At 34.9% G+C, this 20,371-nt stretch overlaps 2 protein-coding genes across 2 annotated transcripts; one reads left to right on the forward strand and one right to left on the reverse strand.

The window, feature by feature from the left end:
* Positions 1-1,621: 1,621 nt before the first annotated feature.
* Positions 1,622-7,624, forward strand: LOC122580883 (zinc finger protein 593). The gene is made up of 4 exons (XM_043753035.1): positions 1,622-1,792; positions 1,955-2,054; positions 2,175-2,237; positions 7,375-7,624. Exons 1-4 carry the CDS (start codon positions 1,708-1,710, stop codon positions 7,475-7,477), a joined length of 351 nt encoding a protein of 116 aa, XP_043608970.1. The 5' UTR covers positions 1,622-1,707; the 3' UTR covers positions 7,478-7,624.
* A 1,120-nt stretch (positions 7,625-8,744) lies between these two features.
* On the reverse strand, positions 8,745-15,441 carry LOC122581091 (ABC transporter B family member 1). The gene is made up of 10 exons (XM_043753239.1): positions 15,049-15,441; positions 14,793-14,847; positions 14,505-14,680; positions 14,203-14,403; positions 13,463-13,722; positions 13,071-13,387; positions 12,769-12,992; positions 11,232-11,605; positions 10,258-10,972; positions 8,745-10,170 (listed from the first exon to the last, which is right to left on the reverse strand). Exons 1-10 carry the CDS (start codon positions 15,364-15,366, stop codon positions 8,905-8,907), a joined length of 3,906 nt encoding a protein of 1,301 aa, XP_043609174.1. The 5' UTR covers positions 15,367-15,441; the 3' UTR covers positions 8,745-8,904.
* Positions 15,442-20,371: the final 4,930 nt, after the last annotated feature.

The raw sequence follows: 20,371 nt of genomic DNA on the forward strand, positions 1-20,371 counted from the left end.
AGTCTTGGGATTCTCATCTCAAAGGAATTTTTTATGAGGGGGTTGAAGGTCCAGAAAATCTCTGGTTAAAATTGCTTCCAAAACGTTTGTATCGAAACTCACTTTAAAAAAAAAACTAAAATTCCTAAAAGGCGCGAATTACTATGTGAGGAATCGGGTTTTCAACATTTTTAGTTAGAGACAACAATGGGTAGTAGACTTTGTCTTATTTCAACTGATTCTTTTTTTTTTTTTTTCTTGTAGAAGGGCATAAATAAGAATGTCAATGTAAAAATCGCTATCTTAACCAACCTAACTACTAGTGATCGAAATTTCAAATATCTTAATCTAGATGTGCCACCAAAGTTGATAAAATAGCAATGAGGAGTTTAGGACATTGATGGAGACGTGTCTAAATGCATCATTATATCCATTTTTCAATTAAATTTACTTGGTATTCTTGAGAAATACACATTCATCAACTCAAAGTCCCCATGGCCCATAGGGTTGAGCCTCATATATTACTTGTGTTTTCTTTTGTTCATATCGAAGAACTTGGAACCCAAAATTATGATTATTTTTTAACTAATGAGAAACTTGATTTTGTTAAAATTAACCCATTATTGTTTTCTATAGAGGTTTCAAACATCCCTTGTAAGGAAAATGGATGTTCGACAACTAAGCCATCTTCGTAATAAATAATTGGTCAATAACTTAAGGAAGCATGACCATTAGACTATCTTCATGGTGGTTTATAAAGGGTAATGGAAATATAAAATTATGTATGACCTCATGGGCGGTACTAAAGGGGGGGGGGGGGGGGCAAGGGGGTCCAATGCCCTCCTCCAAATTTAAATTTTGTCATGTATTTTTAAATTTTTCATAAAATTTTAAAAAATTTCTATAGGTTTTTAACATTTTGCTCCCTTTTAGATTTATTTTTCATAAGTTTTTAAAGTTTGCCCCCTTTGAAATTTTTTCCTAATACCGCCTCTGTATGACCTCAATCATAGTATTACATTTTCGATTTTGTCAGACATGAACTAAAAACTGCTGAATGGTTTGTCACACAGACTATTAGGAGTGAGGTTTCTAAAAACTGCTGAATGGTTTGTCACACAGACTATTAGGAGTGAGGTTTCCAATGAAAGTCTTTTTTTTTTTTGTCATTTTACGACACGTGACGTCTAGTCATTTGACCGGTTTTTACATGTGAGTCCATTTTATCTGTATACATATGAGTTTTGGAGAATTAAAAAATATGAAAAAAAGCTAAATTTAGCCTATTTGTTGGTCAAAAGAGCCGTTGGCTCGAAAATAGAGAGGAAAAAAAAGACGTCGGATATCCAATGCAGAGACCTCTTTTAAACACTGTGGCGGTATGCCCGACGTTCTCCAACGTCCAACCGACGTCTCATGGGCATTTAACGCCCCACTCCTATCATTAAGAGTTTAAGACCATAATAATAATTTTTTTTCAAAAAAAAACCTAAAATGCTAGAAAGAAAAAGTAGTAGAATATAGGTTTGGGCCTTGTCTTAACAAGAAAAAAAAAGGAAGACTTGGCCCCCAAGTATTGGGCTCAATAACAATACAATCAACCCGGTTCACCAACATATAAAAACACCCCCAAAAACCCAAACTTCCACCTTTTCACATCTAAACCCTAAATTTATATATTTCTAGGGTTTTCACCCCCAATTTCACAGCTCAAAAAATATATAAAAAATGGGCGGAAAATGTCCACACAGAAGGGTGAAAAAAAGACGTTACGGTCATAAATCATTCCGTCTCGCTAAATTCCTTATTAAAGATATCCTTTTTTTTTTTTAATTCTTCCTATTTTATTTAGAATTTAGAATTTCTTTAACCAATTAATTGCTATAGTTAGCAAAGTCCTATAATTTATATATATAGATATAGATATATGTATATGTGTTTGTGTTTGTGTGTTTCTTTAACTTAAGAATGACACGTGATGATGCTGTTTATGATGAGCTAAAGAAACCGGAAATCGTGTTGCCGAAAGACGAAGATTTGCCGGGGATGGGTCAATATTATTGTTTACATTGCGAGTATGTAATTATATTGTTATTATTATTTTTGTATTATGTAGTTCTTTTTGTGATCATTGTTTATTTTGTTTTGAATAAATCTTTTGATGTTGTGTGTTTTTTTGTGATAAATAATTGTAGTCGGTATTTTGCGAATGTGACGGTGAGAGATGAGCATTTCAAGACCAAGCGTCACAAGAAGCGGTATGTTGTTGATACGATGATATTCGTTTTTGATATTTATATATTCATTGGTTTTATAGTTGAATGGTGAATTGTTTGACATATGTATGGCGAAAGTTTTATGGCGTTGCATTTAGCGTTCACCGTTTAGGAATAATAGTTGACGTAGATGTGTAGGCTGGTATCATATGGGTATACAGTATATGTCAAGTTTAGAGGATTGTATTCATGTATAAAGGCTGCAAATTGTGAATGTCTAGGGGTTAGTGCTTTGATAATAACCCGAGTATTCTGACTCAAGAAGCGCACTAGCGTCTAAGTTTTATGTAACAGTAGGGAATTTAACTGTCAACTCAAGATGGGGAATGGGGGTTATTTATGGCAATGATTCTTTCATCAAACTAGTATGTGATGCAAAATTTTGATTTACTATGGAGTAGGGATGAACAATAAGGTATACACTTTGAACTGTGTTAGGCCGGCAGTCATACCACAACTGTCCCATAAAGTATGCTTTTAGGCCCTCACAAACGTTTTAGATGGATAGCGTGGCCTCCTGTTTCTGTTCCAGCGATTTTTTCTGTCCATTTTATAACTATGAACTGAAACTTCCTTTTCTTGGTGCCTTTCCCATCTTGCTGGACTTTATAGTCTTTGTTACTTGAATTAATATTTAGTGATCACATTAGTAATCTTATATGCCAGTAGTTCTTTATAGGTAAATATGACATTAAGGGAAAACAATATCAATGTTGCTTGATTCACATCACTAGGAAGACCTCCAATTATCTAATCCTTGTTAAGAAATCTCGCTGATCGTTAGTTTGAGAAACTCCGGAAGTTGGAATTCGTCAATTGTTGTTAAAAATCTATATAATTGGGATAGGGAGGTCTGTTAGGAACTCAGGTCTGATTAAACACACACAACCGAAATTCTGGAACTTAAACAGAAAGTAATAACACGAAGATTTAACGTGGTATCTCACACTAAACTGTGTGAACTAATCCACGTGGGGAAAGAGGTTTTCTTATTGATTTTCCACACAATACATGTACAAGAGATGATAGAATATATAGGCTACAATTAGGGTTGCTAAACTTGCTCCCCAAGTTCCTAAAGCTGGAACGGGCCTATGTAATGGGGCTGGCTGAAATTAGGCCTGCTGCCCTAATTGTCTTCAGCCTTTTAATGGGCCGTAGACAACAATACGCCAACAATCTCCCACTTGGTGTCTTCGGACCTCGAACTGCACCATCTTCAATCTCTTCTGTACATCTGTATTAAGAACTAAATCCCGTTCTTCATTGTGTCCTATATACCCCCTGGTTATCTCTTCAGATGACCTGAAGGCCCGTTAAAGCCCACTGAGCTTCAACCCATCAATCACGGCAATCTATGCCCCTAACTCGTTCTCTGTCTCTACCGGCTCCCACTGAAACGAACTGCCGGATCCTGAGAAATCCGGAGAACAAACACTCTCCTTTAAAGCAGATAATAAACTGGAGAGACTTTAAGAGCTGGAATACTGGCTCACTTAACCCACTGTCTGGAGGCTATGACTGAAGCACAACATCCATGCTCCCACTGTCAACAAAATCCTTGACTGGTTTCTCTGAACCTTTCCTAGCACGTTCAACCTAAATCTGACCTGTAGCTTTGGGTTTACCATCTGCTAAGCAAACCTTCTTCTGCCCACGAGATTCTGTGAACCGGATTTTGTTTTTCTTCTGAACTGGGATGGTCACTCCCTCAGATGATAAACTGACCAAATAATGCGAACCTCATTTCTTAGCTTGAGCCACGAGTAGAATTCCCTTGACTCTCTACTGCCTGTTCCCGAACTTACCTCATACCATGTTCATCCAACTGCCCGACAGAACCAACTGTCCAGACTTGGAGTAACCAGGACTTTCAAAGTCCATAAACCGGCTGGAGTCTTCAAATCTATGTCAACCATGCCCTACACATCAAGAAATTCATGTTCGCCGGTCTTACCATTTCAAAATCCCCAACTTTCATATTCCGCAGTGCTTCACTGCTGTGGGTAGCATTAAATGAAGCACTGAAATCCACGACCCAAGAATTCATACTACTCTCTACTCTGCAATCAGTGCCTCGTCGGAGCTGTAGTCTTCTGTAGTGTTTAGTTCTTTATTATTTTCTGGACATTGATTTCTAAAATGTCCCACCTCTTCTGATTATGCTTGTTCAAAGAAATATCTCCATCGACCTGAAAACGAGCCACCTGCTTCTAACGTTTTCTTTCACCTTGCTAAACGAGACGAATCCAAAGCCACCTGCTTTAACGGATCCTTACTGCCTGTTTTTCATGTAACACAACGGTCTCCTTATATCATGAACAAGCCAATCAAGGCCCGCAAAGAACTCAACATCAGCACACCATGCTGAAAATTTTGATCTGATCTTCACTACCCAGAAATTCTTTCTCAACAACCACCAACCAAATAATAAAAAAAACAACTGACCCTCCTGCTTCTGCCCCTTTCTTTTTTCTAGCTAAGCATGACCTAGTTCAAAGCCTCCTGCTTGATGAATTTTTCCTGTCCGTTTCTTCTGCTCTGGTTGGAATAACTTATGCCTCAAGAACAAGCTGTCTTGCTTTTCTGTTCTTATACTAGGCACAAAAGAAAGAATAAAACTTGGTTTGAAGATACCTGATCAAAACAGTCCCTCAAAAACAGCCCTGAAACAGCCCCTGCCGTCCCAAAGAGACTTGAAACAACCCCTGCTGTGAACAGTCTCTGTTTTTCTGCTGTTATACACACTCCAGGAACAGCCCCTGCTGTCCCGAAAACCAGTTCTTCCTCCTGTTAATTCACCGACCCCCAAAAAACCCCAATCTGCCAAATCAAGCCCTAATATGCCTAACTGAACCTTGATCTACCAAAGTGAGACCCTGAACTGCCCAAAACATTATCGCCGGAACCCTAAACTGCCCAATTCAGACCTAAATCTGCCTAAATCAGACCTGATTCTGACCAAAGCAGACCTAATACTGCTTAAATCAGCTTTGCCCGATCTCTAAGCGGTGGCTGTGGTGACTAATCTGGCTGTTCTGGTTGCGGCTGTTGTGGTAAATGGTATTGGCCGGAACCCTAATCTGGGTGACGGATTTGTGTGATCTGTGTGAATCAGAACCTTGGAAGCCGTTAACCTTGGCTCTGATACCACTTGTTAGGAACTCAGGTCTGATTAAACACACACACAACTGAAATTCTGGAACTTAAACAGAAAGTAATAACACGAAGATTTAACGTGGTATCTCACACTAAACTGTGTGAACTAATCCACGGGGGGAAAGAGGTTTTCTTATTGATTTTCCACACAATACATGTACAAGAGATGATAGAATATATAGGCTACAATTAGGGTTGCTAAACTTGCTCCCCAAGTTTCCTAAAGCTGGAACGGGCCTATGTAATGGGGCTGGCTGAAATCAGGCCTGCTGCCCTAATTGTCTTCAGCCTTTTAACGGGCCGTAGACAACAATACGCCCAACAAGGTCTACCTTTAATAAACATGAGTTTCTTATGGCAAGGACAATATCACTTTGTATGTATAATGAATAAACTGGGGTTACAATATCATCGAATGCAAACCTACCTTTCTGGCCGAAGGTCGGTCTTTGTTAATTACCATGTCTATGACAGTGCACAAAATTGTTGAAAGGTAGAACTTTTTATGAAAGACTTGCATTAATCGATAGTTTCTTATTAAATATATGTTTAAGTTTCTTATTAAATATATGTTTTGTCAATGTGATTGACTTTTAATTTTGATTTAATCGTTCATGGACACTAACTGTAACCATTCCCACATTCATATTTGTATGAGATAAGACGTTTGGGCCTCTTGTAAGTCTAAAGTAGTGGGTACTAATACCCTCCACCATGATTTTAGTTGAACCTGAAGGGTATCCGAGATTCTGAGTAGTCCAGTGCTTTTGGCTTTTTGGAGCGTTACACTAGCAGTTTCTGATTTTCTTGGCATTTGCCCTTTTCTAGTGTTAAGAACTTTTTGTCGGTCTTAAGTGAAGTTTCACATATTTGATAAATTCAGTCAGTTTGTCGGGTACAAAGTCATCTTGAATTAGCAGGTGAACTACCTTTTATAGGATGGACTTGAAACATGGGTGTGTTTGATAACGATGAAGGTTAAACAATGTTTAAGTTTCACTTGCTCTCTATATTGTTGAAAAAGATACTAGCATACTTTTATGAGATACAATAAGTTTGTCGGGTACAAAGTCAACTTATATTAGCAGTAAGCTACTTTTTATTGGATGGACTTGAAACATGGCTGTGTTCGATAGCGATGAAGGTTAAAACAATGTTTGAGTTTTGCTTGCTCTCTATATTGTTGAAAAAAAAATACTAGCATACTTTTATGAGATACAATAACCTTGAAGAAATAATTGTTTCACATATTAGAGACTTCGAAATATTTTTACTACATGGATTTACATTACAAATAGAATTTGAAATATTTTCCTGACAGCTAGATGATACACACCTATTTCCAAATGTTATATAAAATGGTCATGCTGGACCCATGAAACTTACTATGGCTTTGTAGCCTAATGCGGGAAGGATGGAGAGACCTGTTTGTTGATGGGTTAACATGTTATAGGTGATTGTAAGCTTTTTTAGTTAGGGGTAGAATCTCTTTATTCAGAATCTTTGTTGAGGTTAAACAGGCCTTCCATTCACTAGTAGAATTTGGAGTACCTTTCTCATGTTGGCCGTGTGGGACCCGCTTGAGTAAATAGCATTCAAAGTTTGGTTAAATTGTTACTGTAATTAATAGGTTTTGGTAAATACGAGCACAATTTAGGAGTAATGTTATTTGATTACTTTCAAATTATAAGTGATGCCGTGATGGTACTTTGGCTCTTAATTTAGTAACTTGAATTTTTTTTCTTGATGCTTGTTATTCTCTTGTAACTGTAGTTTTTTGTTTCATTAAATATCTCGTGATTGTTTTGAACTAATACACTTTGGAACGCTTGGTTAATTACGTGCTTGTTGTGTTTCTATATTGTTCAATCGCTGTATCAGTTGTTTTCTATACATGCAGTTTAAAAAAAGATTGTTCATTTACAACATCATCTTCTTAGAAATGTATTGATGTCTGCAGGCTGAAGGTGATGGCTGGCCCTGCACCACATACACAGCTCGATGCAGATCTAGCAGCTGGAATGGGCATGCCTGATAACGGGCCAAAGCTAATGTCGATGTGAGCCTATCAATACTTGATGTTCCTTTAATTTAGTATGCAATGTAAGAATCAAAGTTTTTCTCCACATGTAATGTTACAGAAAGATGATTTATAACGAATCGTGGAAATTGGTATCATTAACCCTTGGATATGAATGTTCAGTTTGTTATTGGGTTTGTATGCTTACCACTCATTTATTACGGTTTCCCTTTTCTGCAAAGCTAACAATACATATCAATATGAAAGTGACACAATGACCTAACTAGATGGTTACAATCCAGTGTCACTCTTTTGGAACAAACGGTTGCTGGATATGGACCACTATACCCCAACTATTGCTGGGTCCTAATTGGTTTACATACACGGTTGCTATCAGTGTTTGCTACCACCATGTGGAAAGTGGAAACCCAATAACCCATACCTTTCTTAATGACCCTTTTATAATATTTTTGCATGTGTACTTGTATTTTTTTCTTTTTCGGTCTTGAAAGTTTTCACCCATAATGAATGTGTCGTCATGTCCTGTACTAATCTTATCCAATGAATTGCACTGCCACATGTCGGGCTTGTTTAAGAAATTTTATGTCCATGATCAAACGAATCGACACTTCACGTGTAATTCCATTCAAGGCTTTCATGTGGTGCAAATCAGCGGTTTTATCCTTGAACAAAACTGGTTTAGTTGTCATTTGATATATACTAATGTAATCGAGCTAAAGCAATCACACGACTTGAGACCGTGTTGTATACTTGTATATATGTCAATAAACACGTAATTCATACAAAAACAAATGTGTAAACCCAACCAATAAACATCATTTGTCTTATATTACTGTCTCAGAATTTGAATGATTATGAAGTATTATTGGGTTTACATGATTAATAGTGGAATATAATGATGTCGTGAAAAATGGAACATGTGATAGAAAAGTGTAGTGTAAGTAGGTGAATAACTTGTTTGGAAGTTTACACGCCTTGTTTTTATCTTTTGTCTCAGAAAGATGCATAATTTGGAACATATGGGGTCCATTGCTTTCTATCTGATTATTGTACTTCATAATTGGTCTTCATATAAAGTATAGATTACAAATTTACAATAATTTGTAACAATTAAAATGATACCATTTGCATCTCATATCCCTCATTTTCTGTCTTGGGTTGTTATATCATATATACATCTTACATCCTTTGTTTCCGAGTGTGCTGAGATCTGGTATAATTGTTGGTGTACTTATTATGAGTCAATGATAATAGTTATACATGATAAAATTTTACATAAACCTTGATACTTGTAGAGAATTGTAAATTTTGTCATATATTGATATAAGTACAATAGTCATTTTTTAACTTTACCTCAAACAGCATAAACTAGACAACTAAGATTTAGCAACATATACTGAAGTTATACCAAAAAATCGAAAAATAAACAAGAAAAATACTCGAATTACATCACACGGTTGAAGAACTTGAGCCAATTGATGCAAGGTTTACAACTTCATGCCCGTGCGAGAATCTTTGTAATTGAATCATCTTTGCGTAACAGCCATCTACATTGTTTTTCAATAGATGCGAGTGTGATCCTTGTTCTACGACTTTGCCATCATCAATGACTGCAATGCTATGTGCATTTCGTATCGTTGATAGCCTGTGTGCAACTACTATTGTTGTTTTTCCTGAGCAAACGCGTTCAAGCCCCTCTTGAATGCACTTCTCTGACTCTGCATCTAGTGCACTTGTTGCTTCGTCCAGTAGCATGATCTCGGCTTTTCTTAAAAATGCTCGTGCTATGGCAACCCGTTGCTTTTGCCCTCCTGAGAGCTGCACCCCTCTTTCGCCTACAAATGTTTTGTATCCCTCTGGTAAGGATGATATGAACTTGTGAGCGTTTGCAAGGGTGGCGGCTTCTATGATCTCGGCCTCAGTTGCTGACTCGTGTCCATATGCTATGTTTTCGTAGATTGTGGTAGCAAAAAGGCAGGGCTCTTGTGGGACTATGGCAATGTGACGTCGTAGTGACTTAAGGTTGTACTTTTTGATGTCTTTTCCATCAATCATCACACGTCCTGATGACGGTTCGTAGAATCTTTGTATGAGTGCGATTACAGAGCTCTTCCCGCACCCACTCGGGCCCACTAGGGCTAGTGTCTTTCCAGCCCGGGCTCGTAGACAAAGGTCAAAGAAGACCGGGGTGTCAGGACGAGAGGGATAAGCGAAATCGACATGTTTGAGTTCGACTTCACCTCGGAGGCGGTCAGGTGCAGGGGCCGAGTCAGCATCATCGGCCTCAATCTCGGTTTTCCTATCAAGGAGCTCGAACACGGACCTCATGGCCCGACCGCCCTTAATAAAATCAGGAGCTAGAGTGAGGGTTTCAGCTGCACCATTGGCTGAGACCATAAGAACCATGAACACCCGAATAGTCTTCGAGAAATCAGAGATCCCATGTTTTACTAGCCACGACGCGTACCAAAGACCGAGTGCATACGAAGCATAGAGCAAAAACTGGGCTACCCCAAACCCACTCCCAGCTATCTGTCCCTTCCAAAAGCATCTACGAAGAGGCGTTTGGAGACTTGTCGTGAAAAGGTTAACTATTTTCGCCTCTGAATTGAATGCGGCTACTGTTCTCATATTAGCCACTGCCTCTCCAGCCAGCTGTGTGGCCTTCGCGTGTGCACCTTCTAAGTCGCCCGAAAAACCTTGCATAAACATTTTCTGTCCAAGAAACACAAAAATCAATCAATGATCAAGCCTTGTAGAAACGTAAGAAATCAAGAAACTAGCAAAAATAAACAAACCAACCTGCAAAACAGTTGCTGCCACCACAATAGGGAAAACAGCAACAAGAACTAGAGCAAGACGCCATTGCAGAACAAAACCGGCCGTGCATGCAACCAACATGAGGGCAGAGTTCTGCATGATCACAGATATCCGGTCACCAATTGCTGACCTAACATTATTTGCATCTAGAGACAGCCTAGCTGCCACACGTGAGCTTTCATTCTCTTCCTGATCAAACCATGCCATTTCATTTTTCAAAACCGCAGCCAGCATTTTCTCTCTTACCCTTTTAGTCAAGTTTTCTCCAACGACATCCCAGAAGAAATGCTGTAATGTGTTGAAAATAAGAGCAGCAGATGACACTCCTATCAATAGATAACAATACTTTCCAATTTCTTTGATCATGTATTTGTGATCTTGATTGTAGTACACGCTCAGAACAGCACTGAGAACATAAGCGAAGAATGCACTTAGCGAACCACAAACCACTGAACCCACTGAGCCAATCAAAGCATAGGCCCATTCAGGTGAGTTCATTTTCGCTAGCCTCCAAAAGGAACTTGCTTGCTCTTTAAAAGGAAGCTTCTCAACCCGATAGGTAGGGTATCCTCCGTCAACTGATAGGCTAAAGTCTGACATCGAGAAGTCAGATAACCTCCGGGAGTAGGGCGATCGCCCATAAGATGAGTTTCTTGTAATTATTGGTGAACTCACCGAGTTTCTTGCAGTAGAAGGCCTGAAAAACAGGTAGTAGTAATAAGCAAAAACATTTTACTACTGGGCTGACTTTCGAAGTCAAGCTGCTAATTTTTCATAGATTGTATTTAGTATGTGCTTTAACTTAAAAGACCAAGTTCATGTTTAGATTAGTTCATCCTTGTATAGTATAATGAGTTTATCATCCTTATAAGAACTTTAAAGGTTTTGTTGTCAAACATGAAGTGCAGACATTAGTTTGTCTGACCTTTAAAGTCAACTTGATTTTAGTTCAGTACCTTGCACTGCTTTTTCGAGCATTGTTTAAAGCAGTTTCATGAGCAACTTCTTGCATCTTTATAAGTTTTGCGTAGACACCATTTTCTCCTTTGGCAAAAAGTTCATCATGAGTTCCCATTTCCAAAACACCACCTTGCTGCAAAACCACCACGAGATCAGCCTTGCGTATGGTGGAGAGGCGGTGGGCAATCACAAGAGTTGTTCTCCCAATCATGAATCTGTCCAATGCCTCTTGTACTAACTTCTCTGATTCTGAATCCAATGCACTTGTAGCCTCATCCAAAAGCAAGATAGCTGGATTCTTTAGCATTGCTCTTGCTATTGCAATTCTCTGCTTTTGTCCACCTGATAGCTGTAATCCTCTCTCCCCAACCTACACGGACGAGCCCCAAAAATTATACCAACAGTCTCATAATCAATATTACTTATGTTTGTATACAAAATCAAATAGTTCATAACTAAAATATTGCTACAACCCTGCAAAAAAATCTCATTGGTTCAACTGAATCCCATTCCGCCCCTGCCTATGTGCACATAGTTTTTTAAAATCAAATTATAGAACTTTTTAAGTCAATGGTTATGCCATAATAATTTACATATTTACAGATATATTTCTCCGCTAGAGTATGTATATGTTTCTTGTGTTCTCCCTACCCTTATCTAGTTTTCTCCCAAAGCAAACCATATTCACAATAATTTTCATATCAGCATGTTTGACACTTAAATTTCAAGAAAATACTCCAATGACAGAATTGGGTATCGTTGACACATTTGTCTTTCTGATGGTAGTCAAAGGGTTCCTTGAAGATGCTCCTAGTCAAGTAAAATCTTGGAATTTGTCAGTCATGTTGAGGATTGTATATTTATTTTAAATATTTAATTATTATTTATTTATTTAGTGTTATATTTATATTTTCCTTCCCATCCAGGGATGTTGCAGTCAAGTTTTTGTTTCTTGCATGATCTGCACATGCAATGTTGATTCAAAAACCATGTTGTAACTTATTAATTAATGCATTATTACCTCGAAAGAAAACTTCAGCTTACCACATTTGACTTTTATAAGCATAAGTTAGGTTGTTTTTTGACTTCAATTTTCTTTCATTTTTAATCTTTTGAATTAAGATTGAAGCAACACCAAAAAGCTATCAACTTTAACTAAAGAAAGCCCCCACCCTACCATCCATATCCAATCCATAATAAAGATCAATCACCATCAGTGTTAACACTCGATAGTTACTCGGGGTGGGGCTATGCTAGGAACATGGGTCAGGTAAAGTAGATAAAATGATCAAAATGCCCTAATGCTTGGATGCCAAAAGGCCTAGGTTTTTCTAAAGTGAACAAATGATCTATTTGGTATTTGCATATCTAATCTTACAAGAAACAAGATCAATCCCGTCTAATGTTAGAATATGAGAGTTAACTGAGTAGGCCTACTTTAAAGACAAAATTGACCGATATTCCCTTTATGCTCGGATAATAAAAGGCCTATTTGATTATGGGTACAGTATAGTATAATAGTAGGCAACGAACCTGAGTATCATAGGCGTCAGGCAATTTGATAATGAACGAATGAGCATTGGAGACACGAGCAGCTTCCTCAATCTCGACCATGGATGCATCAGGCCGACCCAAGAGTATATTTTCTCTGATAGTGGTTGCAAAAAGTGCTGGCTCTTGGCTAACCAAACCAATTTGTTGCCTTAACCATTTCAAATTTAGTCCTTTGATGTCATGCCCATCAAGCATCACTTGTCCTGTCAAAATAATAACAAAACTACTTATAATTCAATGTTCTCATTATACATTTGATTTGTTGTATATTGTCAAATTACCTGATGTAGGATCATAGAACCTTTCAATAAGAGAAACAACAGTGGATTTCCCGGAACCACTGCTGCCAACCAAAGCAATGGTTTTCCCAGATGGAACACTTAAAGTGAAGTTGTTTAGAATCTTAACATCTGGTCTTGAAGGGTATGAAAAGTCAACATTTTTCAGCTCTAGTTGTCCCGAAATGGAATCCAACTCCAAACCCGAATCACAGTTTCTATCAACACTTGGTTTATGATCGATAATTTTAAAGATTTTAGCTGCGGCTACTCTTGCTTTTGTAAATGCTGCCATACTTGGAGCAGACTGGCCTAAAGCACTGCCAAATGTGAAAATTGAAAAGTTAGAACTGAACAGGATTTATTCAAAAGTTGGAGACAGAATCAGTACTTACAGTCCACCAATCATGACAGAAAACATAGTAGAAATGGCAAGTCCACCATTGGTGTAATGGTGTCTAACAAGATAGCCTCCATACCATAGTAAAAGGGCATAGCAACAAAAGACAGTAAAATAAGTTGCCCCTAATCCTAATCCTTTTGCAAATCCACTCTTATAGCCCAGCTTTTGCGAGATTTTTAATGCTGCAGAGTAGGCTTGTAATGCTCTCGATTCCCCAACGTATGCCAAAACAGTTCGGATTTGTGCAATTGTCTGCATTTTTGGGCAGATCAAAGAAAATAACCATGACCATACAGTAATAAATGTGACATTTTTATGATCAACAGCTTCTTAAGTTCAGTTTTAAATTTGGCAACACCCACATGTAAAAGCATTAAGCATAGTCTGCTTTTCTTTCTTTCCTTTTTCTTTCCTTTTTTGCTTGAATTTGGGTAAAAAAAATCAGTGATATCCGGTTAAAAGCCTTGAAATGATACTTTTTTTGTTATTGATTTAGAACAACTTCTTGAATACCCAGATTGAGAAACATGGAAAAGATGGGGGGTTTTTACTCCTAAATTGTAACCAAATTCAGAACTACCATGATTGAGAAGTATTGCAAAGTCGAATATTAAAAAAACGGATAGAATAACAGGGGAAGATTCTTGAATTTAACCCAAATTTGTACACATAAAGATATAAAAACATTTGACTAAAATGATTCACAATTCTTATGATTTCGATAAAACTCACCTGCTCAGCAATATTTCCAGCTTCAGAAAGAGCTTCTTGGCTTTTGGAAGACAATTTAGCTAATGTAGTCATATGAATAGCTCCAATTACAGCAATTAAAGGCACCACAGCAAGTGTCACTAGTGCTAATTGCCAAACTGCTGTAAATCCCACAACAAATCCAGACACAAATGTTGCCAAATAATGTATAAAATTCCCTAACTGCCATACAACACGAAACACGCGAACATTTAGATAAATGTATCTATGTATGTATGTATATGCATATGATTTAACAACAAAATTTGATCACTTTTTGTTACCTTTTCACTAATAGCATCTTGAACCATAACAGCATCAGTATTGATAGCAAACACAACATCTGAAGTTCTAACTTCGGTATCGAAAAACTGAATGTCTTGACTCAATGCTGCTTCTAAGTATTTGATCCTCATTTTTGTTGATTGTCTTTCTCCTGTCCACATCCAACATGATATCTCTGCAAAAAACTTACATTAATTACAATATTCATGCCAAATTTCCATCTTTTTTGAAAAATGCTTCATAAAATCAGTTCTTATAAGATGAGAAAGTTTAGCATAAACAAATACCTGCCCATGAAGAAGCCCATATTGCAGCTCCAACTACAAGAAAGTAAAATGCATACTGCAAAAACCAATAACAAAAAACATAAAAATCAAAACTTTATCTTGAAATAAGTTGCATACTACAATACCCAACAAGAAAAAAGCACAAATTTGACAAAAAGATTAAATTTTTATGACAATAAGATATCATATCATTATTTCTATGACTAAAGATACTAAATTTACAAAAAATAAAAATAAAAACAAAAAAGACTCTTACCCTCAACACTTCCTGGCTCATTTTATCAATATTGTTTGCATTTGAACCAAAGGAATTAACAAGATCAGCAAAGAATCTTAGAAAAATAGGCAAAGAACAACCATGAACAAAAGCACCAATAGTTCCAATTCCCATTAATAAATAGTCTAATCTGTCTGCAAATCTAAACAACTCTGTAAAACCAACTGAACTCTCTTTATCTTTCTCTGCATTTTTACTATTTTCTGTGTCTATATCCATATTGTTTTCACTACTTTCTTTGTGTTGTGAGCCCAATAGTTGATTTGGGTTTTCAGGGACTAGTTCAAGACTTTGCATTTCAGAACATTTGTAATGCTCTTTTATCTTGTCTTGAAAGCCTTCTTATTGCATTTTTCAAAAATAGATATTATATTATTATATCATTTAATATTGTTATTTTCTGATCATATGATTCTCTCTCTATATATATTTCACTTTATTTGTTTGTCTGTTTATCTTTTTCTTTCCATAAAGACTTTGGATCTCTCTTTACTTTCTTATTTATTGAGAAAGTAAGAAAAATAAAAAAACAAATAGTCCCAAGTACTTTAAGAAACAAAGATTCTTTATTCACATTTCATTATTTATATATAGATATAACATTTGTAAGTATGTGAATATGAACATGGAGAAGGCATGGTTAAAGTCTAAAAAAAGGTTGTTTCCATAAATAAGTTTCTTTGTTATATTCTGTAAATTAATCATGTACTGTATATATGTTCTCACTAGTTATTTAGTGTGTGCTTCAATATAAAAGGTATTTTATCATTCTTGAAAAAGCTTTAAATATAAAGAATAACAACAATGTTTAAAATTTGCTTTTACACATTATAGTTTCAAATGGTTTTTTATAAAGGCTTGAAAGTTCGTGTCGCGATTCAATAGCAAGAGGTCTAGCATATGTTGTATTAATCGGGTCTGCGCTAGAGAACTCTGTCGAAGTAGAATTGCCTATTTGAAATACCCAATGAGTGAAAAACCTCCTACTAATCCATCCGATATCACAACGATTAACATGGGTAAATTCTGCTCTTTCAGACATGAACATGGGTATACCTAAATCAAGCCCTCATAAAAAAACTACTTATTTCAAATGTTGTTTAAATATGATCATCTACTCATTGTTATAATATACGCATGGGCGGTACTAAAGGGGGCAAGGGGGTCCAATGTCTCCCTCCAAATTTAAATTTTGTCATGTATTTTTAAATTTTTCATAAAATTTTAAAAATTTTCTATAGGTTTTTTAACATTTTGCCCCCTTTAAAATTTTTTCCTGGTACCGTATCTGAATATACGAGTACTACACTAAAATAACATTTGAAAGCGTGATACGTATACTCTCAAAAATTTGATTGGTATTAGATAAATTGAAAAATAACATTGTACATTTGAGTACATTTAGAAATGTATGTTGGAAACATTCTGTTACCTAAATCTAAAATGAAATGATAAACTTATGGTTTTGCCTTTCAAGAAACTAATACAAATCAACAGAAAATAAAGAATAATGATGTCTATTTTTACAATTTATGTTGATAAATTTTTGATCCAATTTAAGTTAAAAACAAATGCCATTAAAAAAAAAAAGGAAAAACCAACCCCCCCTGTTTTTCACATGTGTGAATATAAATCTCCCCCACTCCTGAAAATCATGGTAGAAATATGCTTCTAGCAGCATACTTAACCCTTAAAAAAATTTGAATATAAATAGATATTAAAAAAAAATAATGTTGAGAGGTTGATATTTGAAACTTGGGGAAGACTTTTTGTAGTAGAAATTTATAGGAGTTGGTTGTTCAAGTGTATTAGTGGCAGACTATCTGAGTGTGTCAGATCTTTTATTGAATTTAATGCAAAAATGAGTTGTGTTTGTGGAAAAACACACAAGTGTTTTTGTGGTCTAATTTATTTACCTTTTTCGTTTTTTTAACTGCAACGGTTTTGGGTGCTTCTTGCAAGACACACTCGAAGGGAACAGCGAAAGTGACTTATGATAATAGGGGATTTTGTTGTTTTGTATTTTGGCTTTTGTTTTTCTAATCATGGTATATATATTTTATATTTATATATATCTGTCTTTTTAAATATTCCAAGATAAGATGATTTCAGTAGAGCTTAAACTGTATCAAGTAATGCAGCTTTTTTTGTGTTGTGATTTTCAGTTTTGTTGCAACTTTTCAGTTATGTGTTGCTATTTTAGTTCTGGGTTGTAATTTTTAGTTTTGGGTTATAATTTTAATGTTTGTATTTTGTGAAAACTCAAAAAAGTTTGACTAAATTTGTATATCCTTTGTAACTTTTAATCACTAAATTATTTCTCAAAAAAATAAAATCTGACTTTCCAACTTAAATAACTTTTACATAAGAGCAAATGCTAGCTAGTTCACGATCGACCTCAACCATTAAATTAAATAACTTATAAATGTAACTATTATGATGACAAAATGAAGTCACTGTAAAAAGAAAATATAATCAATATTTGGGCACATCATGGGCTCATGGCTTATTGGACCAAAAAAGAAAAAAGAAAAGGAAAAAAAAAAGCAACAAAGTGGGGTGAACATGTAATTATGTGTGTTAATTGTTAGCCTTGCAAGAAGGGAAAAAGAAAGATATTTGCTAGACAAAATCTATGGTAAAAGTGAAATATATAGCTACAATGTTAAAACGCTTTAATTATTATGTTTTTTCTTACCAATTTTCCACTTCATTTTGTTTCCAACTTATATTATTTTGATCATAACAAAAGCTGATTTTTTTTTCCCTACAAGAGTCTAAGTAAGTACAGTAAATATTAAGTTGTTACGTATTTGTGAGAAACGGATGCAATAAAACATAATCCTATTTTTATACATTTGGAAACTTTGCTTTAATGTATTCACATGTTTAACACCTCATAAGTTTGTATATTTAGCATATACAATCGTCTTTAGAACTCACACAGTTACACGAAATGGAAAAAACGCTTTGGGATATATATAGTATTAAAAAGTTAAATGGTGGTACTACAAATATAAATACCAACATATATCACTCAAAACCTTCAATCTCTATCACTATATATAACGAGAGCAAGTATCCGCGCGTTGCGACGGTGAGATGGTGGGGTGATACGTAGGTAATAGGGATATGTCATAGAGTATGATAGTCAAATGTCTTAGCCGTACGAGCTCCGCCCTCAGATTTAAAATTTTGTCGAAAGTATTTCGAATGACATCTCTAATGAAAAGACGTGAAATTTTAAGAACACCCATACAATTTTTATAATTTATCGATGTACGGTTTTTGAGATAAAAGATTTTGAATGAATTGAAATAATAAATGATTTATGGAGGAGAGAGAAAAAAGATGATTGGTTGAGATTTGAGGAGAGAGAAAGGGTATTATGGTTATTTTAGATAAATATAGAATAGATGAGAGGGTATTTTAGGGATGTAATTAAAATCAATATTGAAAATTTCAACTCAATGTTGAAAATCTGAAAGGAATCTGCTTTATAATATATATATATATATATATATATATAATAAAACAAGATTGTTTTTACAAGTATTCTTAGAAAGTTTTTGATGTGGAAAATTCATATTTCATCTTAAAAAAGTTTTTTTTTAATTATGATGTCATATATAAATAAAATAGAAATAGCTTTTTACATGTTTTATAAATATATTAATCATTTATTTAAAGAATAAAAAATATCTCTTATACAATATTACAAAATAAAATGTTTTTTTATTTAGTTGATTTATTAACTATATCATTATTGTGTTAGTTGAATTATTAGATTTATATTAAGTTATAATGTTTTAAGAAAAACATTACATAATTTTGTTTATAGTTTATAATTTAAAATTTTAATTAACATAGTAATGATAAAGTACCACAATTTACAACTATATATAAACACGTTAATCAACTCGGTTAATTTACTATGAAAATTCAAAACAAATAATATTACACCTAGTCTCATTGATATATGTTTTGATGTTATGCAACTCTTCAAATTTAAAGCATATGATACAAGATTACAAGCTCGATGATTGTATAACATTTGTAGTAGTTATACTAGATTTTAGACTTGTATATACACATGGCTAGACACAAAACATTATATTAGAAACATTATTAACATTGATTTTTTGTTATGACTTTATATTTACATGGATTAGATGAACATTACATGTTAAATGACTATAAGTTAAAATATTATAATTTGAAAGCATTTTGGGGTCGGAAAGGGATAGATTGCACATTTTATTGGATGGTGAAATTGATGACTAATATTAATTTGGTTAAAGAACATCAATAATTAAGAGTAGAAAGACTATAAGTGATGGAGGAGTGTCCTATCACAAAGTCAAAATTGAAGGTTTAGGAATGGCCCAAAATAGAGTGTGTTGTGTTTTCTGATAGGTGGTTTACAAAATGTGGTAAAATAGGTGATTTATCAATCAATGTAATAATATTAGTCTTCGTTGACTTTTAATGTGTTAGTCCTTAATCTAATCTCTTTAATTTTTTAATCTAATTAATCAAAATATATACAACGAACCAAAATACGATCGAGCAAATTAATCCAAAGCTTCTCGATTGCCTTGTTTCTTACAAATACTTAACAATCAAATAACACTACTATACGACCCGTTGTCATTTTTAACGTGTTAGTTTTTATCTAATCCCACTTTCAATTTAATAATCTAGTCCCCATGATGATACAAAGGGAAAATGTACGGAAATCTGGCTTGCATCATTACCAACTCATTTACAAGATTTATTAGCATCAAATTAAATGATTGAAGCAATAAAGAGCAAAAAAATCCAAACTTTTGAACCCTTTTATTAGTTGGCAAATGCAACTCTGGCAAATATATATTTATGTGTATAATGTATGCGTGTATATATGCGTGCGTGTGTGTGACAAAAATGCATGTAGTGGTTGATATAAAGTATATGCATTATTTGATAGAAAAGAAGTTTGGCTAGTTGGAATCCATTTCTCAAGATCGAACCAACCAAATGCTTCCCATTTTCGTTTTAGTTATTAAATACTTAAAAGAGAATATTAACAAGCTAATTAAGTCTCTTTAATTAGGATATCCTTAAGGGGAGCAAAACTTCAATTAATTACTTTATTAAAATAAAGCATATAGGAAAATCGTATATGTAACTTGTTTGAATGATAAATTCTTGCAAACTTACTAGTTTATTTTATGATCTTGCAAGCTCTAAAGAGTAATTAATATGTCAAAAAAGTGGAAGTTCTTATATATTGTCAAGAAAACTAAATTATATGATCAAA

Source organism: Erigeron canadensis, chromosome 9 (genome assembly GCF_010389155.1).
Source record: "Erigeron canadensis isolate Cc75 chromosome 9, C_canadensis_v1, whole genome shotgun sequence".
NCBI classification, from domain to species: Eukaryota; Viridiplantae; Streptophyta; class Magnoliopsida; order Asterales; family Asteraceae; genus Erigeron; species Erigeron canadensis.

Excerpts from the sequence above, each read along its gene's own strand:
- LOC122580883 (XM_043753035.1), top strand. The coding sequence starts at position 1,708 with ATGGGCGGAAAATGTCCACACAGAAGGGTGAAAAAAAGACGTTACGGT. Across the intron at positions 1,793-1,954 it reads CGCTAAATTCCTTATTAAAG|GTGATGATGCTGTTTATGAT; the intron begins ATATCCTTTTTT and ends TAAGAATGACAC. Across the intron at positions 2,055-2,174 it reads TATTATTGTTTACATTGCGA|TCGGTATTTTGCGAATGTGA; the intron begins GTATGTAATTAT and ends AAATAATTGTAG.
- LOC122581091 (XM_043753239.1), bottom strand. The coding sequence starts at position 15,366 with ATGCAAAGTCTTGAACTAGTCCCTGAAAACCCAAATCAACTATTGGGC. Across the intron at positions 11,606-12,768 it reads CTGACGCCTATGATACTCAG|GTTGGGGAGAGAGGATTACA; the intron begins GTTCGTTGCCTA and ends TCGTCCGTGTAG. Across the intron at positions 10,171-10,257 it reads TGGCAGCAACTGTTTTGCAG|AAAATGTTTATGCAAGGTTT; the intron begins GTTGGTTTGTTT and ends TTTCTTGGACAG.